The sequence below is a fragment of the Haliotis rubra genome, unplaced genomic scaffold (genome assembly GCF_003918875.1).
Source record: "Haliotis rubra isolate DU_JTF1 unplaced genomic scaffold, ASM391887v1 Scf395, whole genome shotgun sequence".
NCBI lineage: Eukaryota > Metazoa > Mollusca > Gastropoda > Lepetellida > Haliotidae > Haliotis > Haliotis rubra.
Genome location: NW_025767074.1, coordinates 415,287 through 438,009, shown reverse-complemented (window position 1 = coordinate 438,009; position 22,723 = coordinate 415,287). Strand labels below are relative to the sequence as shown.

General features: G+C 39.3%; 1 protein-coding gene across 1 annotated transcript in view; it reads right to left on the bottom strand.

Annotated features, from left to right (window-relative positions):
* Window positions 1-20,019: 20,019 nt before the first annotated feature.
* The window catches only part of LOC124286898, a 48,441-nt gene continuing 45,737 nt past the window's right edge, over window positions 20,020-22,723 (bottom strand). The window contains exon 4 of the mRNA XM_046723339.1: window positions 20,020-21,168. Coding sequence (XP_046579295.1) covers window positions 21,035-21,168 — 134 coding nt within the window. The 3' untranslated portion in view covers window positions 20,020-21,034. The remainder of the gene's footprint in view (window positions 21,169-22,723) is intronic.

The window sequence follows — 22,723 nt, the reverse complement described above, 5'->3', positions numbered from 1 at the left end:
TAATGATTGTAAGTATAGATATTCCGTAGGCCAAGTACCTTGCATTGTTTGGCAGTTTAGAGTTTCCTTGCCCAGACAAAGTGACTGAGTCTCTAGTCTATGAGGCTATTCAGGCGTGTTTCCTCCATTTATTGTCCAAGAGACGTACTTTAGGGATAGGTCCTTAGTTTTATTTTCTCACTATTTATCCCAGTCAAGATTATTCATTCATTAATGTGTTTAGTTAATTAACTCTCGGGAGTTAATCGGTCGCTGACGACTTAATTGGCTATCTATGCATCTTGCCAATATCTTGGCATATGGCGCATTTGGTAGCTTCCCACTTGTAAATATTATTAAACGCAGAAAGGTATTTTAGGGGGCTTAAGTTTTCAAAGGAAAATCGTCAAAACATTGTGCTTCTTAACATATAAACTGATAATTATTCAATGATTATATATGTGGCAAATGTGAACATAAATGGGTAATCTACCTTGAGAGTTTCATCTGGAAATCCCAAAATTTTAAAAGTATATTTTGGCCTCAAACTTTTTTCAGAAGTAAATCAAAAGATATTTATCAGCAAACATAGATGTCAACAATTGAAACCACTTCCAAAGCAACCACTTATAGCATTTTGAAAATTCCATCTCTCAATTTGAACAATAGTAATTTTCTGCATTACAATAACTTGTTAAAATTTCTGACTTTCAGTCATTTTCTTCCAGTCGAGACGGGTAGATGGCGACGAATCCCAGTAAATGATAGAAATTGGTTTAAACAGGTTTCTATTTCACAAGAACTGAAACCTGGATAGGCGGACAAGCCCATTGGCTTATAGACGCCGCTCCAGGACATAATTCCAATAGCTGGATACATAAATTTGATAATTTAACTACAAAAGAATAATACTGGGAAAGAATATTGAGAGAACATCATTCATTGTATCTAATATATGACTGAATAGTGAATATGCTCGTTATTGTGCTGGTTATGCCAAGAAAGGACATGAGCTGCAAAAGAAGATTGATTATATAAACTTGAGGTGCATTGCAATTGAATATATAAGTAGGGGTGATAATCACTGGAAGCGGTTGCTTTTAGAAATGAACTGGTGTGATGAGTGGAGAATGTTACTGTTAGTTGAGTTATTTAATGCGTCGTTTTAACATCGAATCCTTGAATGATCACATATAGTTGTTCTTAAATTGTGATAGTTCTGACATGTGAAAAGATCATGTATAACGTTATAATGACCACATGAACACTTGGATGTGTGCTCTATGTAACTTAAATGACATTGATGACAAATTTCATTATCTATTTATCTGTCCCAATTTAGAATTAGAAAGAGAAAAATATATTCACAAGTATTAATATGTTAGACCAAATATATATAAAATGAATATTACCCTATTTAACACCAGTAAGCTAGGAACTTTAAGAAAACTTTCAATTTTCTGTAAAATAATTATGGCTCTACTTAATAAATAACCTCATTACCTTAATATGTAACTTGGTCGATGTACATTCCTTCTATCACAGCGTGTGTATATAACGTTTATATTGTATGTTGTAAAAATGTAAACGGTGTTTATGTTCCTCTTATGCTGCAGTTGAATAAAGTTCAGTTCACTTCATTGTCAAAGTGAATATACTCTGATTTGATTAGTCATAATTGTCAGGGTAAGTTGGGTCTTTGATATTGTCAATTATCGTTTATTCGCACAATTAGCAGTAGCAGTAAAAACGTGAACTTTTACCGCGTTTTCAAGTATTATTTTATTCCTGAAATTCATTGTCTCTCGAGCACAAACCCGTGACACAGCGTAAACTGTAAACATACCTTCTATTGCCGACAAATGCTTCTTAGTGCAGATTGTATTTCCCAGAGTCGACAGTGTATATAGGCTTATAAAGCTTAATCTGACAAGCCAAGAGATTGCGAGCTTTTATAAGAAATTCAACTGTCGCGTGCTCATTTTTCAACTCTTGTCAAATGGCACGTTTTCGCGAGTTTGCTATATCTACATTTTAATGTGTACGAAATGTCAAGATAATGAAGAAAAATAACGTATTTAGTGAGCGAATTTTCGCTTTTGTAAAATAACATGCATGCTACTACACATGACTCGCAGGGAAAGTACTGATTTGAACAGAATAGTAGCGTGTATTTTTATTACGAGATAAGATTTAAATGAAGTTCTGTTGGACACTTTTCACGATGAATTTATTAACGTATAAATGAGTGAGTGAGTATGGTTTTACGCCGCAATATTCCAGCAACATCACGGCGGGGAACATCAGAAATAGCCTGCACACATTGTACCCATGTGGGGAATCGAACCCGGTCTTCGGCTCGACGAGCAAACGCTTTAACCACAAGGCTACCCCACCGCCCCTATGGACGTATAAAAGGCACAGCACTAATTGTCGAATATGTATAGTTCTAAGTGTTTATCACATGCAAACAATTCCTGTACTCTATTATTTTAATCAGGACAAATATATCATTACAATGGGTGGACTGTCGCTAGAGCCGCCATGACAAATTAAGAATCAGGCCAGGGTGGTCAACACTGGATGATTTGGCAGATGAAGTGTCATCTTACTTTATGTGTCATGGCGGTGGGTTGTCATGATATCAACCACTGGATTGCCTTTCCAACTTGACTAGTCCCGTGGACATCCGGACATTTAGAATTGTTTTTAGCGAGAGCAGGACAAAAGCCACCAAGACAAAAACAACCAGGACAAGTGCCACCCGGACAAAAGCCACCTGGACAAAAGCCACCTAGGACAAATACCACCAAGGACAAAGCCACCCAGTTATTTTACTATTACAGAGAGGACACTTCCCACCCTTATTGACTTTAATGAATTTTTTAATGTAAATTTTTACAAAGTCTTTAATTCAAAAAGAAAGTTTTTGTGAAAAATGGTTGACTTTGATAAAAATTCCGATTTTGTTGTACCATTATGTAGACTTTGATGAATAATTTGGTTCCTTTTAAAAAAAATGTTCACTTTGATAAAAATGTCGATTTTGATGTAAAATGTGGATTTCGTCGTAAGGTTGACTTTATAAAAATGTTGTTAAATGGCTGTAAAATCTGATTTAAGAAATAGTTTGACCATGAATATTCTTATTTCGCCAAAGCAGAAACCTGGATAGGCGAACAAGCCTATTGGCTTATGTATATAAACGCCGCTCCTGTACATTGTTCCAATAGCTGGATACATAATTGATATAATTTGACAACAAAAGAATAAGACAACAGAGACAAAATAACAGATATATGATTGGGTAATGAAAATGTTCGTTATGGTGCTGGTTATGCCTAGCCTAATGTCATTTGTTCTTTGGTGTGTAAATGAAAACGAATTATCATGCAAATACATCTGGGAAACATGATATTGTGTTGGTGGTTTCTATTTTTGGGGGGTTGCATTTGTCCAGGTGGCTTTTGTCCGGATGGCATTTGTCCGGGTGGCTTTTGTCCTAGACCCGTTTTTAGCAACCCATGCTTGTCGTAAGAGGCGACTAACGGGATCGGGTGGTCAGGCTCGCCGACTTGGTTGACGCATGTCATCGTATCCAAATTGCGTAGATCGATGCTCCTGCTGTTGATCAGTTGATTTTGTGGTCCCGACTCGATTATTTTCTGACCGCCGCCGTATAGCTGGAATATTGCTGAGTGCGGCGTAAAACCACAAACAAAGCAAACCAAACAAACCCAGCTCAGTGTTCACATGTTGCCCATATGTTTCTTGCTGACATAAAATGATAGTTCGCTAACTCACTCACTCAGTCACTCACTGACAATTAACCACTTACGTTCTGCTACATAACAATCTCGACCTCTCAATTCAACCCACTGATCGGCTACACAACAATCTCGACCTGACAATTCAACCAACTGATCGGCTACATAACAATCTCGACCTCACAATTCAACCCACTGATCGGCTACACAACAATTTCGATCTCACAATTCAACCCACTGATCGGCTACATAACAATCTCGACCTGACAATTCAACCAACTGATCGGCTACATAACAATCTCGACCTGACAACTCAAACCACTGATCGGCTACACAACAATCTCGACCTGACAACTCAAACCACTGATCGGCTACACAACAATCTCGACCTGACAACTCAAACCACTGATCGGCTACACAACAATTTCGACCTCACAATTCAACCCACTGATCGGCTACACAACAATTTCGACCTCAAAAGTCAACCCATGGCCACTGATCGGCTACACAACAATTTCGACCTCACAGTTCAACCAAATATAATGCACAGGGCATATACAATACAGCCTGAGATAGATTATAATATAGGAGTTTGGCAAAGTTAAAACACATTTCTGTATGTCAGATAGAAAATGAAAGCAAGTCAAACATTCAAGGTTAAAACGTAGATTCGAATACATAGGGGAATTGTTTAAGACGCGCAGTTAATCCTCTCTACAGTTAGTTCTCCCCCAGCTAAATGTTATGACAAGGGATTTAGTGGGGGCGTGTTGTGACAAGGTATTAACTGGCTCTGAGCCCCAGCAGCTAATTAGTGACAGTGACCTGTGTTTAATCAACAAATCAAATTATTTTGTAGAATATATAAGTGAGTTGATATCATGTAAGTAATTAAATGATTGAAACTCATAGTAAGAGTGGGTTCTCCGTTAGTGTGACATGTGTCAACTGAATTCCTATATAAACCAACTCCCTGTCATTCTCTGGCATACATGCATTGTTCAATTTGTTGTTTTTAGAGAAATGGTGATGTAAATGCGAATATCATGTTTCATGTATCATGTGTGAATGTTATATGCTGTGGTACAATAAATTTCAGAACAGGCTGTACTTAATCCCTTGTTAATCCCCCCATTGTCAATTAGTAAACCACGGTTGACACATCCTGAAACAAAGGCAGGGGGCACAGTGATGTACCCCCGACGTGGCACATATACGTCGTCACGTCTAGCATAAACTCCACGTCCACCGTGGTCCCCCCTTTTAACAACAATGGATTCTTCCGTTGAACACGGAACGCCAACTGTGTCTGCCTCAAATACTCTGAATTTTCTTACGGTTTCAAATCACCTGGTATTAAATTCACCTTTATGGCATTCTCTGACATAGATCGTGAACGTCTAGCCAAGTATTTGACTAGCGGTGTTTGACTACCATCAATTTCCAGTACAATTTTATCAAACGTCAACACATTTCGACGCCGCGTCTTATTGTGTTAATACAATAAACACCAGCTTGTCGTAAATTCATTGTATCAACAACCTACGAGTGGTACAATCTGTATTCCACGAGACGTAATAATGCACCAGACTGCACCCAAGTGTGAGAGGATACGTTAATATTACGTTAGAAGACCAGCAAAACGTAACGTACACACAACGTCGACGCCATCCATGTAATTTCCAGCCAGCGTTTATTTAACGCCGTAATGTGATCACAGCGCCATCCGAGACGTCGTCACAAATCCCATTTTATCTCTCCCCACTCGGATACCTAAATGAAATTACACAGAATTAAGACATTCAAAAGGTTCTATTCTTAGCAGGTCCACTTGTAGAATTATCGGTTAAAGGATTGTGTGTTCATTATATTAGCGGCGTGTTCTGGTACCGCTAATTTACCGGAAGTATTGTATAACGGAAACTAGCGCCAGTACCTATGTGACAATGCAGTAAGCCCACATCTGTCGTCGTCTCTGTGTGAGTTCACAAGAATAACATTGAGTACAAGATAATCGGATTATTGTGTGACGACCCCCGAGTGCCCATACTGGTCAAGGAAGGCGTGAAAATGTGGATATCATGGAGAAGTACATACTGTGGAAGTGTTGGGTGAAGCAGAAGCGTGCATGTGGTGATTCGATTTCAGTTTAGCAATCAATATCTCCACCACGATGCTTGTTCTAACCCCTTTCCGAACCAAAATGTTTTTGTTCGTCTGTGAGTGAGTTTAGTTTTATATATTAATATTCCAGCAATATCACGGCGGGTGACACCAGAAATGGGCTTAACACATTGTACCCATGTGGGGAATCGAACCAGGATCTTTGGCGTGACAAGCGAGCGCTTTAACCACTAGGCTACCCCACCGCCCTCGTTTGTCTGTGTAAGAACATTGTCAATAATATATTCAACGTACAACTCAACAAATTTCATATTGTTGAATGGCAATCAAGAACATTTAATCACTTGCACATCCAAACAGGCATGATGTCGAACCAAGCCAGCAGGATAGACAGATACATTTCGTCATATTAAACGTATGAAAAATCATAGTAAAGCTGTAGGTGTCTGCAAATGAACCTATACCAAGTGACAATGTAGCCACATGCTTCACCAATCAGTAGTACCCGTGAAGATCCGGGTTAGAATTCATCTTCTGCAACCCATGCTTGTCCTAAGAGGCGGCTAACAACTCGGGTGGTCAGGCTTGCTGACTTGGTTTTATACGTTTGTCAGCAGCGATAATATATATTGTCCACAGACATCGATACTGATTCATTTTTTTATTATACAGTTGGCAACACATACTGATATTGACATACAGTTGTCAACACATGCTAATATTGACATACAGTTGTCAACACATGCTGATATTGACATACAGTTGGCAACACATGCTGATATTGACATACAGTTGTCAACACATGCTGATATTGACATACAGTTGTCAACACATACTGATATTGACATACAGTTGGCAACACATACTGATATTGACATACAGTTGTCAACACATGCTGATATTGACATACAGTTGGCAACACATACTGATATTGACATACAGTTGGCAACACATGCTGATATTGACATACAGTTGTAAACACATACTGATATTGACATACCGTTGGCAACACATACTGATGTTGACATACAGTTGTCAACACATGCTGATATTATTATATTGGCAACACATACTGATATTGACAGACAGTTGGCAACACATTGCTGGCAACACATTCTGATATTGACATACAGTTGGCAACACATGCTGATATTATTATACAGTGTCAACACATAAACACATACAGTTGATACATTGATATATACAGTTGTATGCTGATATTATTATACAGTTGTCAACACATACTGATATTGACATACACGTTACAGGTGTCAACACATACTGATATTGATGTTGCAACACATACTGATGTTGACATACAGTTGTCAACACATGCTGATATTATTATACCGTTGGCAACACATACTGATATTGACATACAGTTGCCAACACATACTGATATTGACATACAGATGGCAACACATTCTGATATTGACATACAGTTGTCAACACATGCTGATATTATTATACAGTTGTCAACACATACTGATATTGACATACCGTTGGCAACACATACTGATATTGACATACAGTTGTCAACACATACTGATATTGACATACAGTTGTCAACACATACTGATATTGACATACAGTTGTCAACACATACTGATATTGACATACAGGTGTCAACACATACTGATTTCGACATACAGTTATCAACACATACTGATATTGACATACAGTTGCCAACACATACTGATATTAACATACAGTTGGCAACGCATACTGATATTGACATACATTTGGCAACACATGCTGATATTGACATACAGTTGTCAACATATACTGATATTAATATACAGTTGTCAACACATGCTGATATTAATATACAGTTGTCAACACATGCTCATATTGACATACAGTTGTCAACACATACTGATATTGTCATACAGTTGTAAACAAATACTGATATTAACGTTCAGTTGATGTGAATATTTATAAACTATTATCAACGAATACTGTTTTTATTTAATGACAAATGTCCTATTACTTTTTAATATTCCGTATCACTTTTGATTAAACATACTTTATTGTCCGAAAGTCAGTGAAATATGTATTGTCGCCTCATTATTCGTACAGTTATACGTTGCATTGCTTAAGAGATACAAATAATTACAATATGTGGATATAAAGAATGCCATTTTCATACAGGGTTGAGATATATGAATACATACTTGATAGTATCATCATGTAAACATTATACATTTGTCAACACACAGATATAATATTTATTTGTTCACAGATATACTATTTATTTGTTCACAGATAACATATATTTGTTCACAGATAATATACATTTGTCCACCCACGCTGATATTATTCCTTTGTTGACCAGTGACATGTCTGAAAGCCATCTGCTCAGCGCCTCCTGTGGGTTAACTTGGAGATGAAATACAAGTATGGCGAGCAATTGCCTTTATTTGGCGGTGAGGTGAGTTAACTGAAGTGTTAATTGGTTAACATATTGGCGTGGCCATCTTATCGAATATGCACACGGCGCATTTGCTGCCAGGATGGCCGTGTAAAACGATTACAAAATGGCTGACATTTTCCCTTGTCTTGATTAGCTCCAATGTCGATATCCTACATCTGTTACCACAGATCGCTGTTTGGCTCAGCCGACGTGTTGTGTTGTTGCCAAAAGAAATATGAACGAAATCAAACTGGAACGATTTCCTTTTTTTAAGTGACAAAACAATTTATACTCCCATAAGAAGTGTCTGCTTAAAGCAGCGGTTTGTACTATTCCGACTGCTTCATGAACATGTGTTGTTATATCACTATAAAATATATGCCACACCAGGATCGGCAATCGTAAAACACACAGACAATTAATTACCTGAAAAAAGAGTGAGTGAGCTGAGTTTTACGCCGCACTCAGCAATATTCCAGCTATATGGCGGCGGTCAGAAAATAATCAGACCAAACCATCCAGTGATCAACAGCATGAACATCGATCTACGCAATTGGGATACGATGACATGTGTCAACTAAGTCAGCAACTCTGATCCCGATCCCGTTAGTCGCCTCTTACTGAAGATCAATTCTAACCCGGATCTTCACGGGTCCCTGAAAAAAAGAAAAACACGGGAACGTATGGTAAAAGTCAAAATATGGGATTCCTTCGGACATAATTTTTGTCACAGTGTCAAACTAAAAATGTCCTACATGTCTCTTGTCATACGGGACGGTGGGGTAGCCTAGTGGTTAAAGCGTACGCTCGTCACGCTGAAGACCCGTCTTTTCATCCTGTGGTGTGTTTCATATGAAGAAACCGTACGAACACAAGCATTTCCACAACATACCACAATGACAGGCACTTAGAAGTCTAACGATGGCAAACAGAAATATTTCCCTCGTAGTCTTAACATCCATTTACGGCTACTTATTAAAATATGTGGAGCGATGGGGTAGTCTAGTGGTTAAAGCGTTCGCTCGTCAAGCCGAAGACCTGGGTTCAATTCCCCACATAGGTACAATGTTTGAAGCCCATTTCTGGTGTCCCTCTCCGTGATATTGCTGGAATATTGCTAAAAGCGGCGTAAACTAAATTCACTCACTGACTCTTGTCATACAGCCTGGCAAGGAGTTTTTGTCAATGAATCTGAATCATTTTGCATAGATCTAATATATTAAACACTTCAGTTGTAGTAGTTGTTGATTGTGGTCAGTGACAGTGTTTGCTGGCTCCATTGTTTGTAGATGCGCGGTGCTCTCTCGGTCTGGTCAGCACTTACTTAAGGTGTCTGGATCAAATGACACTAAACCATGAATCAACGGAGGTGAAGGACATTTCATACCCAGTGCATACAGTGAACTCATTAAACATTAGACTGTTGTGACAAAGATTAACCTTCTCTCCTGTTAAAACCTATGTGAGTATGGTTTTATGCCGTTTTTAGCAATATTCCAGCAACATCACGGCGGGGGAATCCAGAAATGGGCATCACACATTGTACCCATCTGTGAGATCGGACCCGGGTCTTCGGCGTGACGAGCGAACGCTTTAAACACTAGGCTACCCAAACCCCCAGATATTCACGATATTAAAAAAGTTGTAATCCATATAATTGATATTTTGCCATCACCCACCTTCTGAAGATGCCAAACATCAACATATCAAACAACAAAACTGTATTGCAACATATAGAATCAGCTATGGAGCAATTATATATTATTACACACACAGACACAGACACACACACAGTTGTTTCGTTGTTTTGACTGTAGTTTTGGTGGGTTTTTTAGATTGTGTGTTGTAAAATGTGCACGCAGTCTGGCATGTTGTAGGAATGGTGTTAATTGAATGTCTGAGACACAACATGAATGTCAAATGCTGTCCGGCCGCAAATAATTTCAATATGAAAATGTTTTCTTGTGAGAGAAGCTGTTTCTGAGAAAAAAATTATCGTCTGTCAAAGTTTATAACTTAGAACTTCCAAACTTGTAAGAGATATATGAGTCTGTATTGATAGTTTTATGATAATAATGAACGATTCGGGAACACAGTACAACCTGTATAGATGTATGATATTAAATGTTATGAGTGAGTGAGTGAATTGAGTTTTACGCTGCTTTTAACAATATTCCAGCAATATCATAGCAGGGGACACCAGAATGGGTTTCACATACAATACCCATATGGGGAATCGAACCCGGGCCTTCGGCGAGATGAGCGAATACTTTAACCCCTGAGCTACCCCACCGCCCAAATGTTATGAGCGCTAACGATCTCGAATAATTAACGATTTGATGAAGTCTGGATATTATAAAATTGAAGATTTGAATCAGTGGGTCGTAATGTGTTAACTATTCATTCACTGGACGAAGCATACAGCGCATGAACTCTAAATGGCGATTTGCGGGAGTCTGTCCCACTCCCCTTGCAGCACCTGGCCAAGTTACTCACTCACTCGTTGAACGTGAGTTCGGAACAATTGATCCTGCCATTGATCTGGGACGACCTGAACGTGGTCAAGCGAAAATAATTGGAGTTTGTAGGTACCTAAATGCAACATACGTTATATTTGGGATTACACTTTCTCAGTAAAGTTCAGATTCTAGTACTTTTGTTAGGTTTGGCCCCATCCGGGATTCGAACCCACGCTCTCAGAGACAGGCAAGTCAAGTCAAGTTGTTTATTTGTATGAAGGCCATTGGCCAATATACACATAGTATAATATGTTTACATCGAGCATGAATTACATAGAATGTACATGGGTGTTCTATATGTGCTACAGATAGGCACCTTATCGCCAGCACACAAAGTCAGTCATCTAACCCACATTTGGTACCTGTTGCATAGTCTGCTAAGCACAGACTATAACACTGTGAATGCATTGGCCACTGCTCGCTGAGTTCTGCCAGTTTCCAGCATGTCAATACCCAGTAGACTCTCCATGGAGTACATCACAACTACATGATTAGCAGAACCAGTTAGACTGACAGCAACAATGGTCCACAGAGATTAATCGACCTTCAGTGAAGTGACAACCTGTGGAATGACTCCCTACGCACTTTCTTGCACTGGATGTTTGTGGTCAACACTTGTGTTGGTTAAATAATAAGCATCAACATTTATCTTTCATGATCCCCTATTGTTTTAAGAGTATATCAAACGTTACGGACTACTGTTGTGAATAGGTAGCCACGTTTAATGGTGATATATTGTGAGCCCGTAAAGCGTTAACCTTGTTAAGAACCTAAATCGCCGTGTGATGGGATGGATAATATCATTTGTCGACGTATTCGTTTGTCATTAAAGTATGCGTGTTATACGTTTAGTTGTAGATAATCTGTGTTCTTTATACTGATTTGAATGGATAACGGATGAGTGTTATCCGTTGTAGATAATCTGAGTTTCTTTATACTGAGCTTGATATTTCCATACTGAGTTTGATCAAGTATGCGTGTTAAACGTTTAGTTGTAGATAATCTGTGTTCTTTATACTGAGTTGAATGGATAACGGATGAGTGTTATCCGTTGTAGATAATCTGAGTTTCTTTATACTGAGCTTGATAAAGTATACGTGCTATCCGTTGAAGATAATCTATGTTCTTTATACTGAGTTTGATAACGGATTAGTGTTATCCGTTGTAGATAATCTGAGTTTCTTTTATGCTGAGCTTGATATTTCCATACTGAGTTTGATCAAGTATACTTGTTATACGTTTAGTTGTAGATAATCTGTGTTCTTTATACTGAGTTGGATAACGGATGAGTGTTATCCGTTGTAGATAATCTGAGTTTCTTTATACTGAGCTTGATAAGTAGTATACGTGCTATCCGTTGAAGATAATCTATGTTCTTTATACTGAGTTTGATAACGGATGAGTGTTATCCGTTGTAGATAATCTGAGTTTCTTTATGCTGAGCTTGATATTTCCATACTGAGTTTGATCAAGTATGCGTGTTATACGTTTAGTTGTAGATAATCTGTGTTCTTTATACTGAGTTGAATGGATAACGGATGAGTGTTATCCGTTGTAGATAATCTGAGTTTCTTTATACTGAGCTTGATATTTCCATACTGAGTTTGATCAAGTATGCGTGTTATACGTTTAGTTGTAGATAATCTGTGTTCTTTATACTGAGTTGGATAACGGATGAGTGTTATCCGTTGTAGATAATCTGAGTTTCTTTATACTGAGCTTGATATTTCCATACTGAGTTTGATCAAGTATGCGTGTTATACGTTTAGTTGTAGATAATCTGTGTTCTTTATACTGAGTTGGATAACGGATGAGTGTTATCCGTTGTAGATAATCTGAGTTTCTTTATACTGAACTTGATAAAGTATACGTGCTATCCGTTGAAGATAATCTATGTTCTTTATACTGAGTTTGATAACGGATTAGTGTTATCCGTTGTAGATAATCTGAGTTTCTTTATACTGAGCTTGATAAAGTATACGTGCTATCCGTTGAAGATAATCTATGTTCTTTATATTGAACCCATGTCTTTGTGTTATTGTAATCTTCACATCTGCATCTCAACCTCGGCTTAAGCCGACGATTTATATATAGTGGATTATTGTAATGTCCGTATTCTCATTTCAAACCCAAGTCTTTGGTGTGAAGAACCAACACTCTAACTATCGAGCTATCCCCACGCCTAACTCCATGTATTATTGAACCTGACAATGACTCAGCTAAATGGACTAGTTTAATGTATATACTGTGCGTTACATATATATCGTAGAATATGTTCATACTCTTTGTGTAGCCGGTCAAGACCCGGATTAGAATTGATCTTCAGTAACCCATGCTTGCTAATGGGATCGGGTGGTCAGGCTTGCTGACTTAACATGTCATTGTATCCAAGATGCGTAGATCGATGCTCATGATGTTGATCACTGGATTGTCTGGTCCAGACTCGATTATTTACAGACCGCCACCATAAAGCTGGAATATTGATGAGTGCGGCTTAAAACTAAACTCACTCCACTCCACTCCACTCCACTCCACTCCACTCCACTCCACTCCACTCCACTCCACTCCACTCCACTCCACTCCACTCCACTCCACTCCACTCCGCTCCGCTCCTCTCCTCTCCTCCTCTCCACTCAACTCCGCTACACTCCACTCCACCCCGCTCCACTCCACTCCACTCCGCTCCGCTCCACTCTTTGTGTAAATCGAAATCGATATGTATTTTACGATCTGCAATACGCTTTGCAATTTGTGACTCATATGTATGTTAATTGTTTATCGCCTCACCAAACATTACTCCAGCTTTATCACCTCGGCCTATATTTAACCGAATCGGGACCAGACAAGCCACGATGACACGCAATCAGTCAGACTGACTTACACATCCATTAAGTCACTTCATACGTGCAGTCTGGTATCTAGTCCATGTGTGGGCGATTCCGGACAGGACTAACCAGACGCCAGATTGCAAAATCCAAAGTTTATATTATTCATATCGATAAAAACGTTGATGGTCGCTTCGTAGGAACTGGAATTGTTTGGGTAAATAAAAGTTCTAAACCATTTCCACATCCATATGTAATCTGTGCTAAAAGCAGAGACGACTGCATCATAGGATACGGATTTGGATCACTGTCAAATAGTTATGTGCCTGTGAAGGTCCGGGTTAGAATTGATCTTCAGTAACCCATGCTTGTCGTAGGAGGCGACTAACGGGATTGGGTGTTCAGACTCACTGACTTGGTTGATACATATCATCGTATCGCAATTGAGTAGATCGGTGCTTATGGCGTTGATCACTGGATTGTCTGGCCCAGATTCGATTATTTACAGATCGCCGCTATATAGCTGGAATATGGCGGCTGTTGAGGGCGGCGTTAAACAACAAACAAACAAATAGTGATGATACCAGACGTTCGGGAAACCGTGAGCGTGTCCTGTTCCACTGTGTTGCGGGCCGGTGTGGTAGCCTATTGGTTAAAGCGTTCGCTCGTCACGCCAAAGACCCTGGTTCGATTCCCCACAAGGGTGCAATGTGTGAAGCCCATTCCTGGTGTCCCCCGCCGTGATATTGATGGAATATTGCTAAAAGCGGCGTAAAACTAAACTCACTCATTCATTCCACCTGCTGCACCCGTCATTCACAAATTCAAAAGCTAGTCCAATTTATCACCGTGATTGTTTGAATTTCTTATTTATAATTCTCCCAGGTCATGGAGCTATATTAAGATGTTTTCAGAGGATATTTGACTAAAGATACATGACCCAGAATAAAACATCTTGCGGCAGTTGACTCAGCGGACACGTCAGGTGAACTTCAGCTGGGAAAGATCGAGACAAAATGATCACAAACCGTGCGATGCCGTTCGCTGTAAAATTGAATGATCTAAGCTTAACATATAGCACCCACGGGAGCCTTGATAACGCGGCGAAGCCCACCTTGGCTTGCTTTGGTCACATGGGTAATGAATAGCGTAGATAATCCGTGTCTGATCCGGGGCTTCGGGTGGCGTTTGACGTCAATTTTCAAGCGTTACAAATCTTAAACCGGCCAAGTAGGTAACTGATTTCTACGCCTTTATTTGTGATCGATATGCACGCAGAGAGGAAGTATATCTCATGCTCCTTTCCAAACGGTGGTGAGATTTTTGCTCAGAAGCCATTTTTTCCTCGTCACACAAAACTCATTGTTTGATTTAAATTGTTTTAAATTTCGTTTTCACTCCACTGAAATTTGTCCCCTGGAATGTATTGAACAATATTTTACAAAACATGGGTTGAGGGTTGTTATTTGTTTAATGTTGAAGCTCTTCCTTTCAATTAAAACAATTTACGTTCTTTAAAACATTGATTTACAAAGCGAGATGTCCAATCGACGTTATCTAAATAAGAGTGGATATACTAAGATAGAGTAGATGATAGGCGTTTCCAGTTTGCCTTTTCTTCTGTCCAGCTTTGATATCATTTTACTTTAAAGCTTGTAAAGGAATTTAAAAGCAAAAGTATTTAAGCATATCTTAATAGTGAGCCGAAGGCCCGGGTTCGATTCCCCACAAAGGTACAATGTGTGAAGCTCATTTCTGGTGTCTCTTGCCGTGATATTGCTGGAATATTGCTAAAAGCGGCGTAAAACTAAACTCACTCACTACCGATTCAAATGTACACGTTGGCGACAGGTGGGTCATGTAAGCCAAATCCTAAGTATTAATTTTTAAATTCCAACTTTTAAAGTTGTAAATAAATTGTTGTGAGGTGTCTGGATATCTATTACTACCCATTAAATACATGTATGCACTAATGCGTGAATGGTATTGCAAATTACTAACGACAGATGTGACAAAATATTACTTGTGATGAAAGTTAACTATAATTAAAATCATTTAGTTCAAAATATTTACAATTATTCATTTGAATTTATCAATGCATCTATCATTCATATGTTCACATTTATTCTTTTCTTTCGTTTTGAAACACTGTAATTGGCTACAGATTTTTCAAATGTGATTTTGACTACATAAGGAATATTTGATGCCGTTTAACTGTTTCTTGTCGAGTGTTTTTGTATATAATTGGGGCTTTTTGGTAGTTTGTTAAAAACGACATATTGAAAGCTAAAGCGTTTTACGTCTTGCTGTCTGAAGATACTTAAGCTAGTGACGGTTTGAAAGCACAATGACAAGGTAGCAGCGGCCTTGTGTTATAACGGTGCATTCTTGTCTTCACACGCCCCCGGAATACCTATCATAAATCCCTCTTCTACACAGTTGTCATTAAATAATCGAGCCTTGCGTCTATTTAAAATACAAGTTTATATCAGTCACTCTTAATGTCCTCAGGAGAAACATACTTCACTCAGCGAGTGATAGCGATTGCAATACCTAACGACACATCAATCAAATGTGCGTATTACTCAACTTTTGATAGGGAAAGACCAAGCTCTATCTGATCATTCAATAAACAGATTTTGTGTAAAACCTATGTGTATGTGAAAAAGGGTTGAGTAGTATATAATTAAGTTTCTTTTGTCAAGCTAATTCTGGAGATATTCATATCTGTCAAAAGTTTACTTTGGAATTTAGCATAGCCAAGCAGCTTAAGTGTTTTCTTCATGAACCAGGAGAGACGGAAACTACTGTCAGTGGAAAGTACCGATTACCTGGCATTACTAAGCATTTTGGCAAGTCGTGTTTCAATGGTAATAGGAGTCGAATACCACTGGATGACTGAGTGTTTGAGCTAGGTTGGTTGCAACGCCGCTTTCTGTAACATACGTTGATGTTGGAGGAAAGGCGGACGTGATTATAGTGTTTTGTAGGTATTTGACGTTAATAAGTTTATTAAATGCCACGTATCCGTTTTTGGTGCTGACCAACCGAAAAACATATCCAGGGCGACTAATTGAGGGTTCCACAGGAACGGTAGGGTCTAAAACCAAGCAGACACTCTATGAATAACTGGAATACTGTTCAAAACCCACCCACGCATTCATGCACTCACTCACTGACCCGTGAAGATCCGGTTTAGAATTGATCTTCAGTAACCCATGCTTGTCGTAAGAGGCAACTAACGGGATCTGGTGGTCAGACTCGCTGACTTGGTAGACACATGTCATCGGTTCCCAATCGCGTAGATCAATGCTCATGTTGTTAATCACCGGATTGTCTGGCCCGGACTTTATTATTTACAGACCGCCGCCATACAGCTGGAATATTGCTGAGTGCGACGTTAAACAACCAACCAGTCACTCACTCACTCACTGATGCTGCTGCTGTACTTGACCATATGTTTCCATAGAAACACGGAGCTTTGGTTCGCCGCACAGGGCCGCACAGCTCTGGTCAGTAACTGGAGGTGTCTTAGATGACCAGGCCACACGTGATCATATCACCATATGGCCACTGTAAGACCACTCGCTAAATAATTGATGACCTCCTTATGAATAATTGACGAAATCTGGACAAATCGCTGCAGTTGTGTTTATAATGGGGGTTTAAAATGTCCTCAGTGTCATATTCTGGTCACGCTGGTTATGGGTCATCGTCCTCGTTGATGGTCAAGGTTTCAGATAATCAGAATGCTCAAGGGTATTCAAATAAAGTGACAAACAAAACAGTGTATGCATCCCGATACTTTCTGACAACAAATAAACTAGAACAAAGGTACAATCTTTTGAGATACACCATTAATGGAAACCGATATATTCCACTCTGGAATTAATTCATCAAATCCCTTCATGGGCCTGTGGAATGCAATATTGCTGAGAATATATTTTAAATGGTATCGTTATATATCGTATCAAAGAGATTATATTTGAAGCTGTCTACATGCCCGATGTCGGAAATGTAATTATGTAATAAACTGGCTCCATTTTGAGACGTGTTCTATGATTGTCATTGTTAAAAAAGCTGCATGTATTTTCGTCTACCATGAGGCTATAAATATGATTAACACAATCAATGATTAACAATTAGATGGTTTGGTTGTACGAGAAACTCTCCGTACTGTGGACACTTTCTGACATGTCTTTTTACCTTTAACGGTTAGGTCTACGGAAGTCAATTTATACCATGACAACCCGAAAATGGGAAAACTGGCCAAAATCTGCGAGGCTTCTCGTATTGAATTTGCAAAGAAATCATAAAAATATTTTATGTCATGGGATGATCTCATACTTATTTTACTGATGTAGTCTATATGGCGGCCATTTTCCCATTTTCGGGTAGTCATGGTATAAATTGACTTCCGTAGACTTAACCGTTAAAGATAAAAGACATGTATAGATGGAAAATGATCAGCTATTGATTTCCTACAATTTGATGTGTGCCTTATGAGAATTGGAGAATTTTAAAAGAAGTTATGACGAAATTAGTAGAAAAAACTATTTTTTTTCACTTTTCCCCCAAAATTATGGAAAATATAAAAAATCTGCGAGGCCTCTCCATCTATCATGCCAAATTTCATGCTTGTAAAAGAAAGTGCACTATTTGACCACTTATCCGCTGGACGTCGTCATATGAGCGAAATATTCTCAAGCACGACGTAAAAGCCAATTTCACCTCACCTCACCTCACTTATCCGCTGGGCTAGGGCGAGCAAGTTTCAATTTTTCGAAAAAAAATTCGAATTTTTTCATCCTTAGCATATATATTCATAACAACTGCATGTTTAATTTGGTCAAACCCCTTGTCAGAAAGTGTCCACAGTGCGGAGAGTTTCTGGACTTTTATGACACATGTCCTCATTGGTAGCTACAACACTTTTACACTGTATTACATTCAGTCGGAATATCTGGGATTGGTTCCAACACAGCCGCCTGGAGAATATACTACATTCACTATCATCAGCACATTTTGTACTTCATATCGTGAGACCGCCTCCGTGGTGTAGTGGTTAGAGCGTCCGCCCGGAGAGCGGAAGGTCGCGGGTTCGATCCCCGACCGCGTCATACCAAAAGACGTTAAAATATGGTACTTGATGGTCCCTGCCTGGCGCTCGGCATTAATGGGTACAACAAGGACTGGTCGGCTCGGAGTCAGTATAATGTGTCTGAGTGGGGTATTCATGCTTCACTGGGGCATGGTATCTCAGTGAGCTAGCACTATAAAACCAGCTTAAGTCTGGGCTAGTACAAGCAGCGGCACATACACACGCATGCACGTCGTCATATGAGCGAAATATTCTCAAGCACGACGTTAAACCCAATTTCACCTCACCTCACCAGTGTTACAGAAGGTTTTTTTTCATCTACATTTTCACTGTTTCGGCAACTGTTTTGAGTTTGGTAAGTTTTGATAAGATAACAGTTTATAATTTTCTATCCTGCCTAAATTTAAAGTGTGTGTTTTCTTCTGCCAGACAGTTGACTTCATTCATTCAAGTATTTGTCGCACCGCGTTATTTCGTCTGTGTTTGTTTCTTTAAATTTGATAACACCAGGCTCAGCAAAAAATGCGAAAACTTTTATCTTTTCTCCCACGTGAGACGACGCGCCATGATATAAGTGAATTAATGTTCTTAACGGCGTTGCACCATCATCCCTCACACGTTGAAGAGTAGATATTGGGTAATACCCGAAATGAAAGCGTTTTGAAAGTGAGTATGAGCTTGAAAATTAATCGATCTGGCTATTCATTACAATTTTCCAATGTCAACTCTGTTTTTCTTCCGCACCATTCTCTGATCAGGTGACAATATTAATGAAGTTCAGCTACGGCGTTGGACAAAATATCTTGTGTTAACTCATTGTCGCGTGATAGCGGTTTTTGTATTGTGTATGGCTTCTAGTACGTGGGTAGTGTAAGGATAGTGGTTGTTACTGTAAGGACAGTGGTTGCTTATTAGCGTACGGATACTGGCTCATGGGACGGGTATGGATAGTGTTCGTTGGCTAGTGTAGGGATAGTGGTTATTGATTAGCGTATGGATAGTGGCACATGGGACGTGTATGGATAGTGGTTGTTTGTTAGTGAATTTATTGTACTTAATAGTCCTCGTATGCACAATGGTTCATGGGACGTGTATGGATAGTGGTTGTTGGTAGTGCGTAGTGGGAATGATAGTGTACGGATAGTGGTTCGTGAAAAGTTGGTTCGTGAATAATTATTGGCTCATGGGTAGTGTTTCCATAGTGAGTGGTTTATGATTAGTGTATAGATAGTCATTCGTGAGTAGTTTCTGTGAAGTTGTCAGCGAAAGTCAACAATTGAAACAAATACCGTGATAGTCACACTCCACGCTTTAATGTCAACACACAAGGAACGTTAAACAATTTATAATCAGGAAATACCGGCAAAAGGCGGTATGACGTAAATTGATCTACACCAAATATGGAAACTATTATGAGACTGATATCACTTTTAACTTATTAAACGAAAACTAATCAGTCTTATTATAATAGCACCCGATTTGATAAAAATAGCCCTATAATCCTTTCCGACAAAGTAATTAAGCTCTGTACTACTACAATATATCCTTTTGACGTCATGCTGACAAACGTCATATCAGGGCAACGTCATAGTGAAATACAATAGTTTCCCGCCAAACCCTGTCTGGACATATAAGCACACGAGGGGTCAAGGACAATGCTTATTGTTTTTATTCTAGTTTCGTATCCAACAAGGTTTTTGTCCAGACAGCACGCCTGATTCATTCACCAAATTGCCAATTGGAATTGGAGTATTGGAGATAACAACCTATTGTTTTGTGTTTATAACGAAGAAAATAATGTCTTATCGGAAAACATTTACAAAACAACAGAATATTCACAATCAAGAGCAAAACAATAGGCAACTACACACTACTATTAACATTTACTGACGATGTGTCTCGACAACACAAGCCAATGACCTACGCTACTCCCTTGGCCCAAACGTAACGAAAAATGTCATATTTTGTCGAAATATTCTGTTACCAAATTTTGATCTCTATCCATCTCAGGTACAACTCAAAATCAGTTTTCTTGACAGTAGAATTGAGGCAAGGGGTCCAAGTTTAATATGCAGAATGTTAGGGGAGGAGTCTCCAGTAGGACGCTGCTGTTCATCCAGTATTGCACGCTCGTAGTGGAGACCCCATTCACATCGTGCGAGTATGGACATGCTGGTTCTCTCACTCATCCAATCGGTTCACAATTTAGCGTAGAGCTGCTCTTCAGGACATGTTCTTCAATACTGTTTGTTGACATCACATTGTTTTTTTCAAGTCGCAGGAACATCCGGTAATTCCAGCGCCACCTAGCGGCCTGCGTTCATCATTTCCTGTAACTGTTCCATGGTCACACGTGGCCGCAATATGGGAGGTTTCTCCCTCGCCCGTAGTTGATCCAGGGTGCTCGTTATGAAGTTAACATTGTCCAAACCCGCAATACCTGCAACAGAGAATAACCTTGAGTGACTTGTATTTGTTTAGCGTGCCTTATTGTAACAGGTTTCTTGGTAACAGTGTCTCTTAATGTTCGGCATCCTTGACATTCAGTGTTCTGTTGCTTCAGTGCCCTCCGTTATATCAGTGCCTCAATAGCCTACGTTGTTGTTTAACGCCGCACTCAGCAATATTCCAGCTATATGATTCCCCGCCGTGATATTGCTGGAATATTACTAAAAGCGGCGTTAAACTGTACTCACTCGCACTTCAGCTGTATGGCGGCGGTCTGTAAATAATCGAGTCTGGACCAGACAATCCAGTGATCAACAGCATGAACCTCGATTTTCGCAAATGGGATACGATGACATGCATCAACCAAGTCAGTGGCCTACATTATTTGAGGTTTTCAGTTGCTTACGTCATTTTGGGGCTTAGTGGCCTACATTATGTTAGTGTCTTAGTGATCTACGTCATTTTGGGGCTTCAGTCGCCTACATTATTTGAGTGTATCAATGGGCTACATTATTTTGAGGCTTTAATAGCCTACATTATTTGAGTGCACCAGTGGTCTACGTTATTTGTGGGATTCAGTCGCCTACATTATTTGAGTGTATCAGTGGCCTACGTTATTTGGGGGCTTCAGCGGCCGACATCATTTGAGTGTATCAGTGGCCTACGTTATTTGGGGTCTTCAGCGGCCGACATTATTTGAGTGTACCAGTGGCCTACGTTATTTGGGGGCTTCAGTGACCGACATTATTTGAGTGTATCAGTGGCCTACGTTATTTTGAAACTATTGTGGCCTGGACTACTTCAATGCTGTCGTGACTAAGGCAGCAGTGGCCCATTGCGTTTTTGGCTGCTATGGCCTGCGGTGATTTAGGCGGTTCTAATTTATTGTGTTACAGTGATGCAGTGGCCTACAGCGTTTTTGAGCTGTGGCCTACATAATTTTCGTGCTGCCGAAGCCGTAATTATTTCAGTCTGACTGTGGTCTGTTGTGTAAAAAGGCTACAGTGACCTATCGTCCTTTGTGCTGCTGAGGCTCAGTGACACGGATACAATGTGGCCCGTTCATTGTGAGTGTTGCAATCACATAATATGTTGTAGATGAACATCGGCTGACGTATTGTTGCGTAATACCTTCTTCTATTGTCGTAAAATAGACAATGGTTATTTCAATCAGAAATCATATGAACATCAGCAAAACTGTCGCATTTAATTAGCAACTGAGATACAAAGATTTTGAATGCTTGTGAGTTGAATTAATCCAATTTTCTTCATATGAAATATATGTGTGTCTCTGACGTAGTCTCCTCGCATATTTCCACCAGATTGTCCCTGAAGACAACTCCCCTTTCGTCCACCAATAACGTTTCTCTCTAACTTCGTTTATTCCAGTTTTTTTGCTTGAAAATCATATATGTTTACACTTTACACTGACATATCTTGGCGATGTGTCTGAGACCGTTACGTTTTTTAACTGCAATATTACAGCGTTTTGGATATTAGTTTAACCTTATCAGCTCACACATTTCTCATTAATTCCTCCCTTTCCA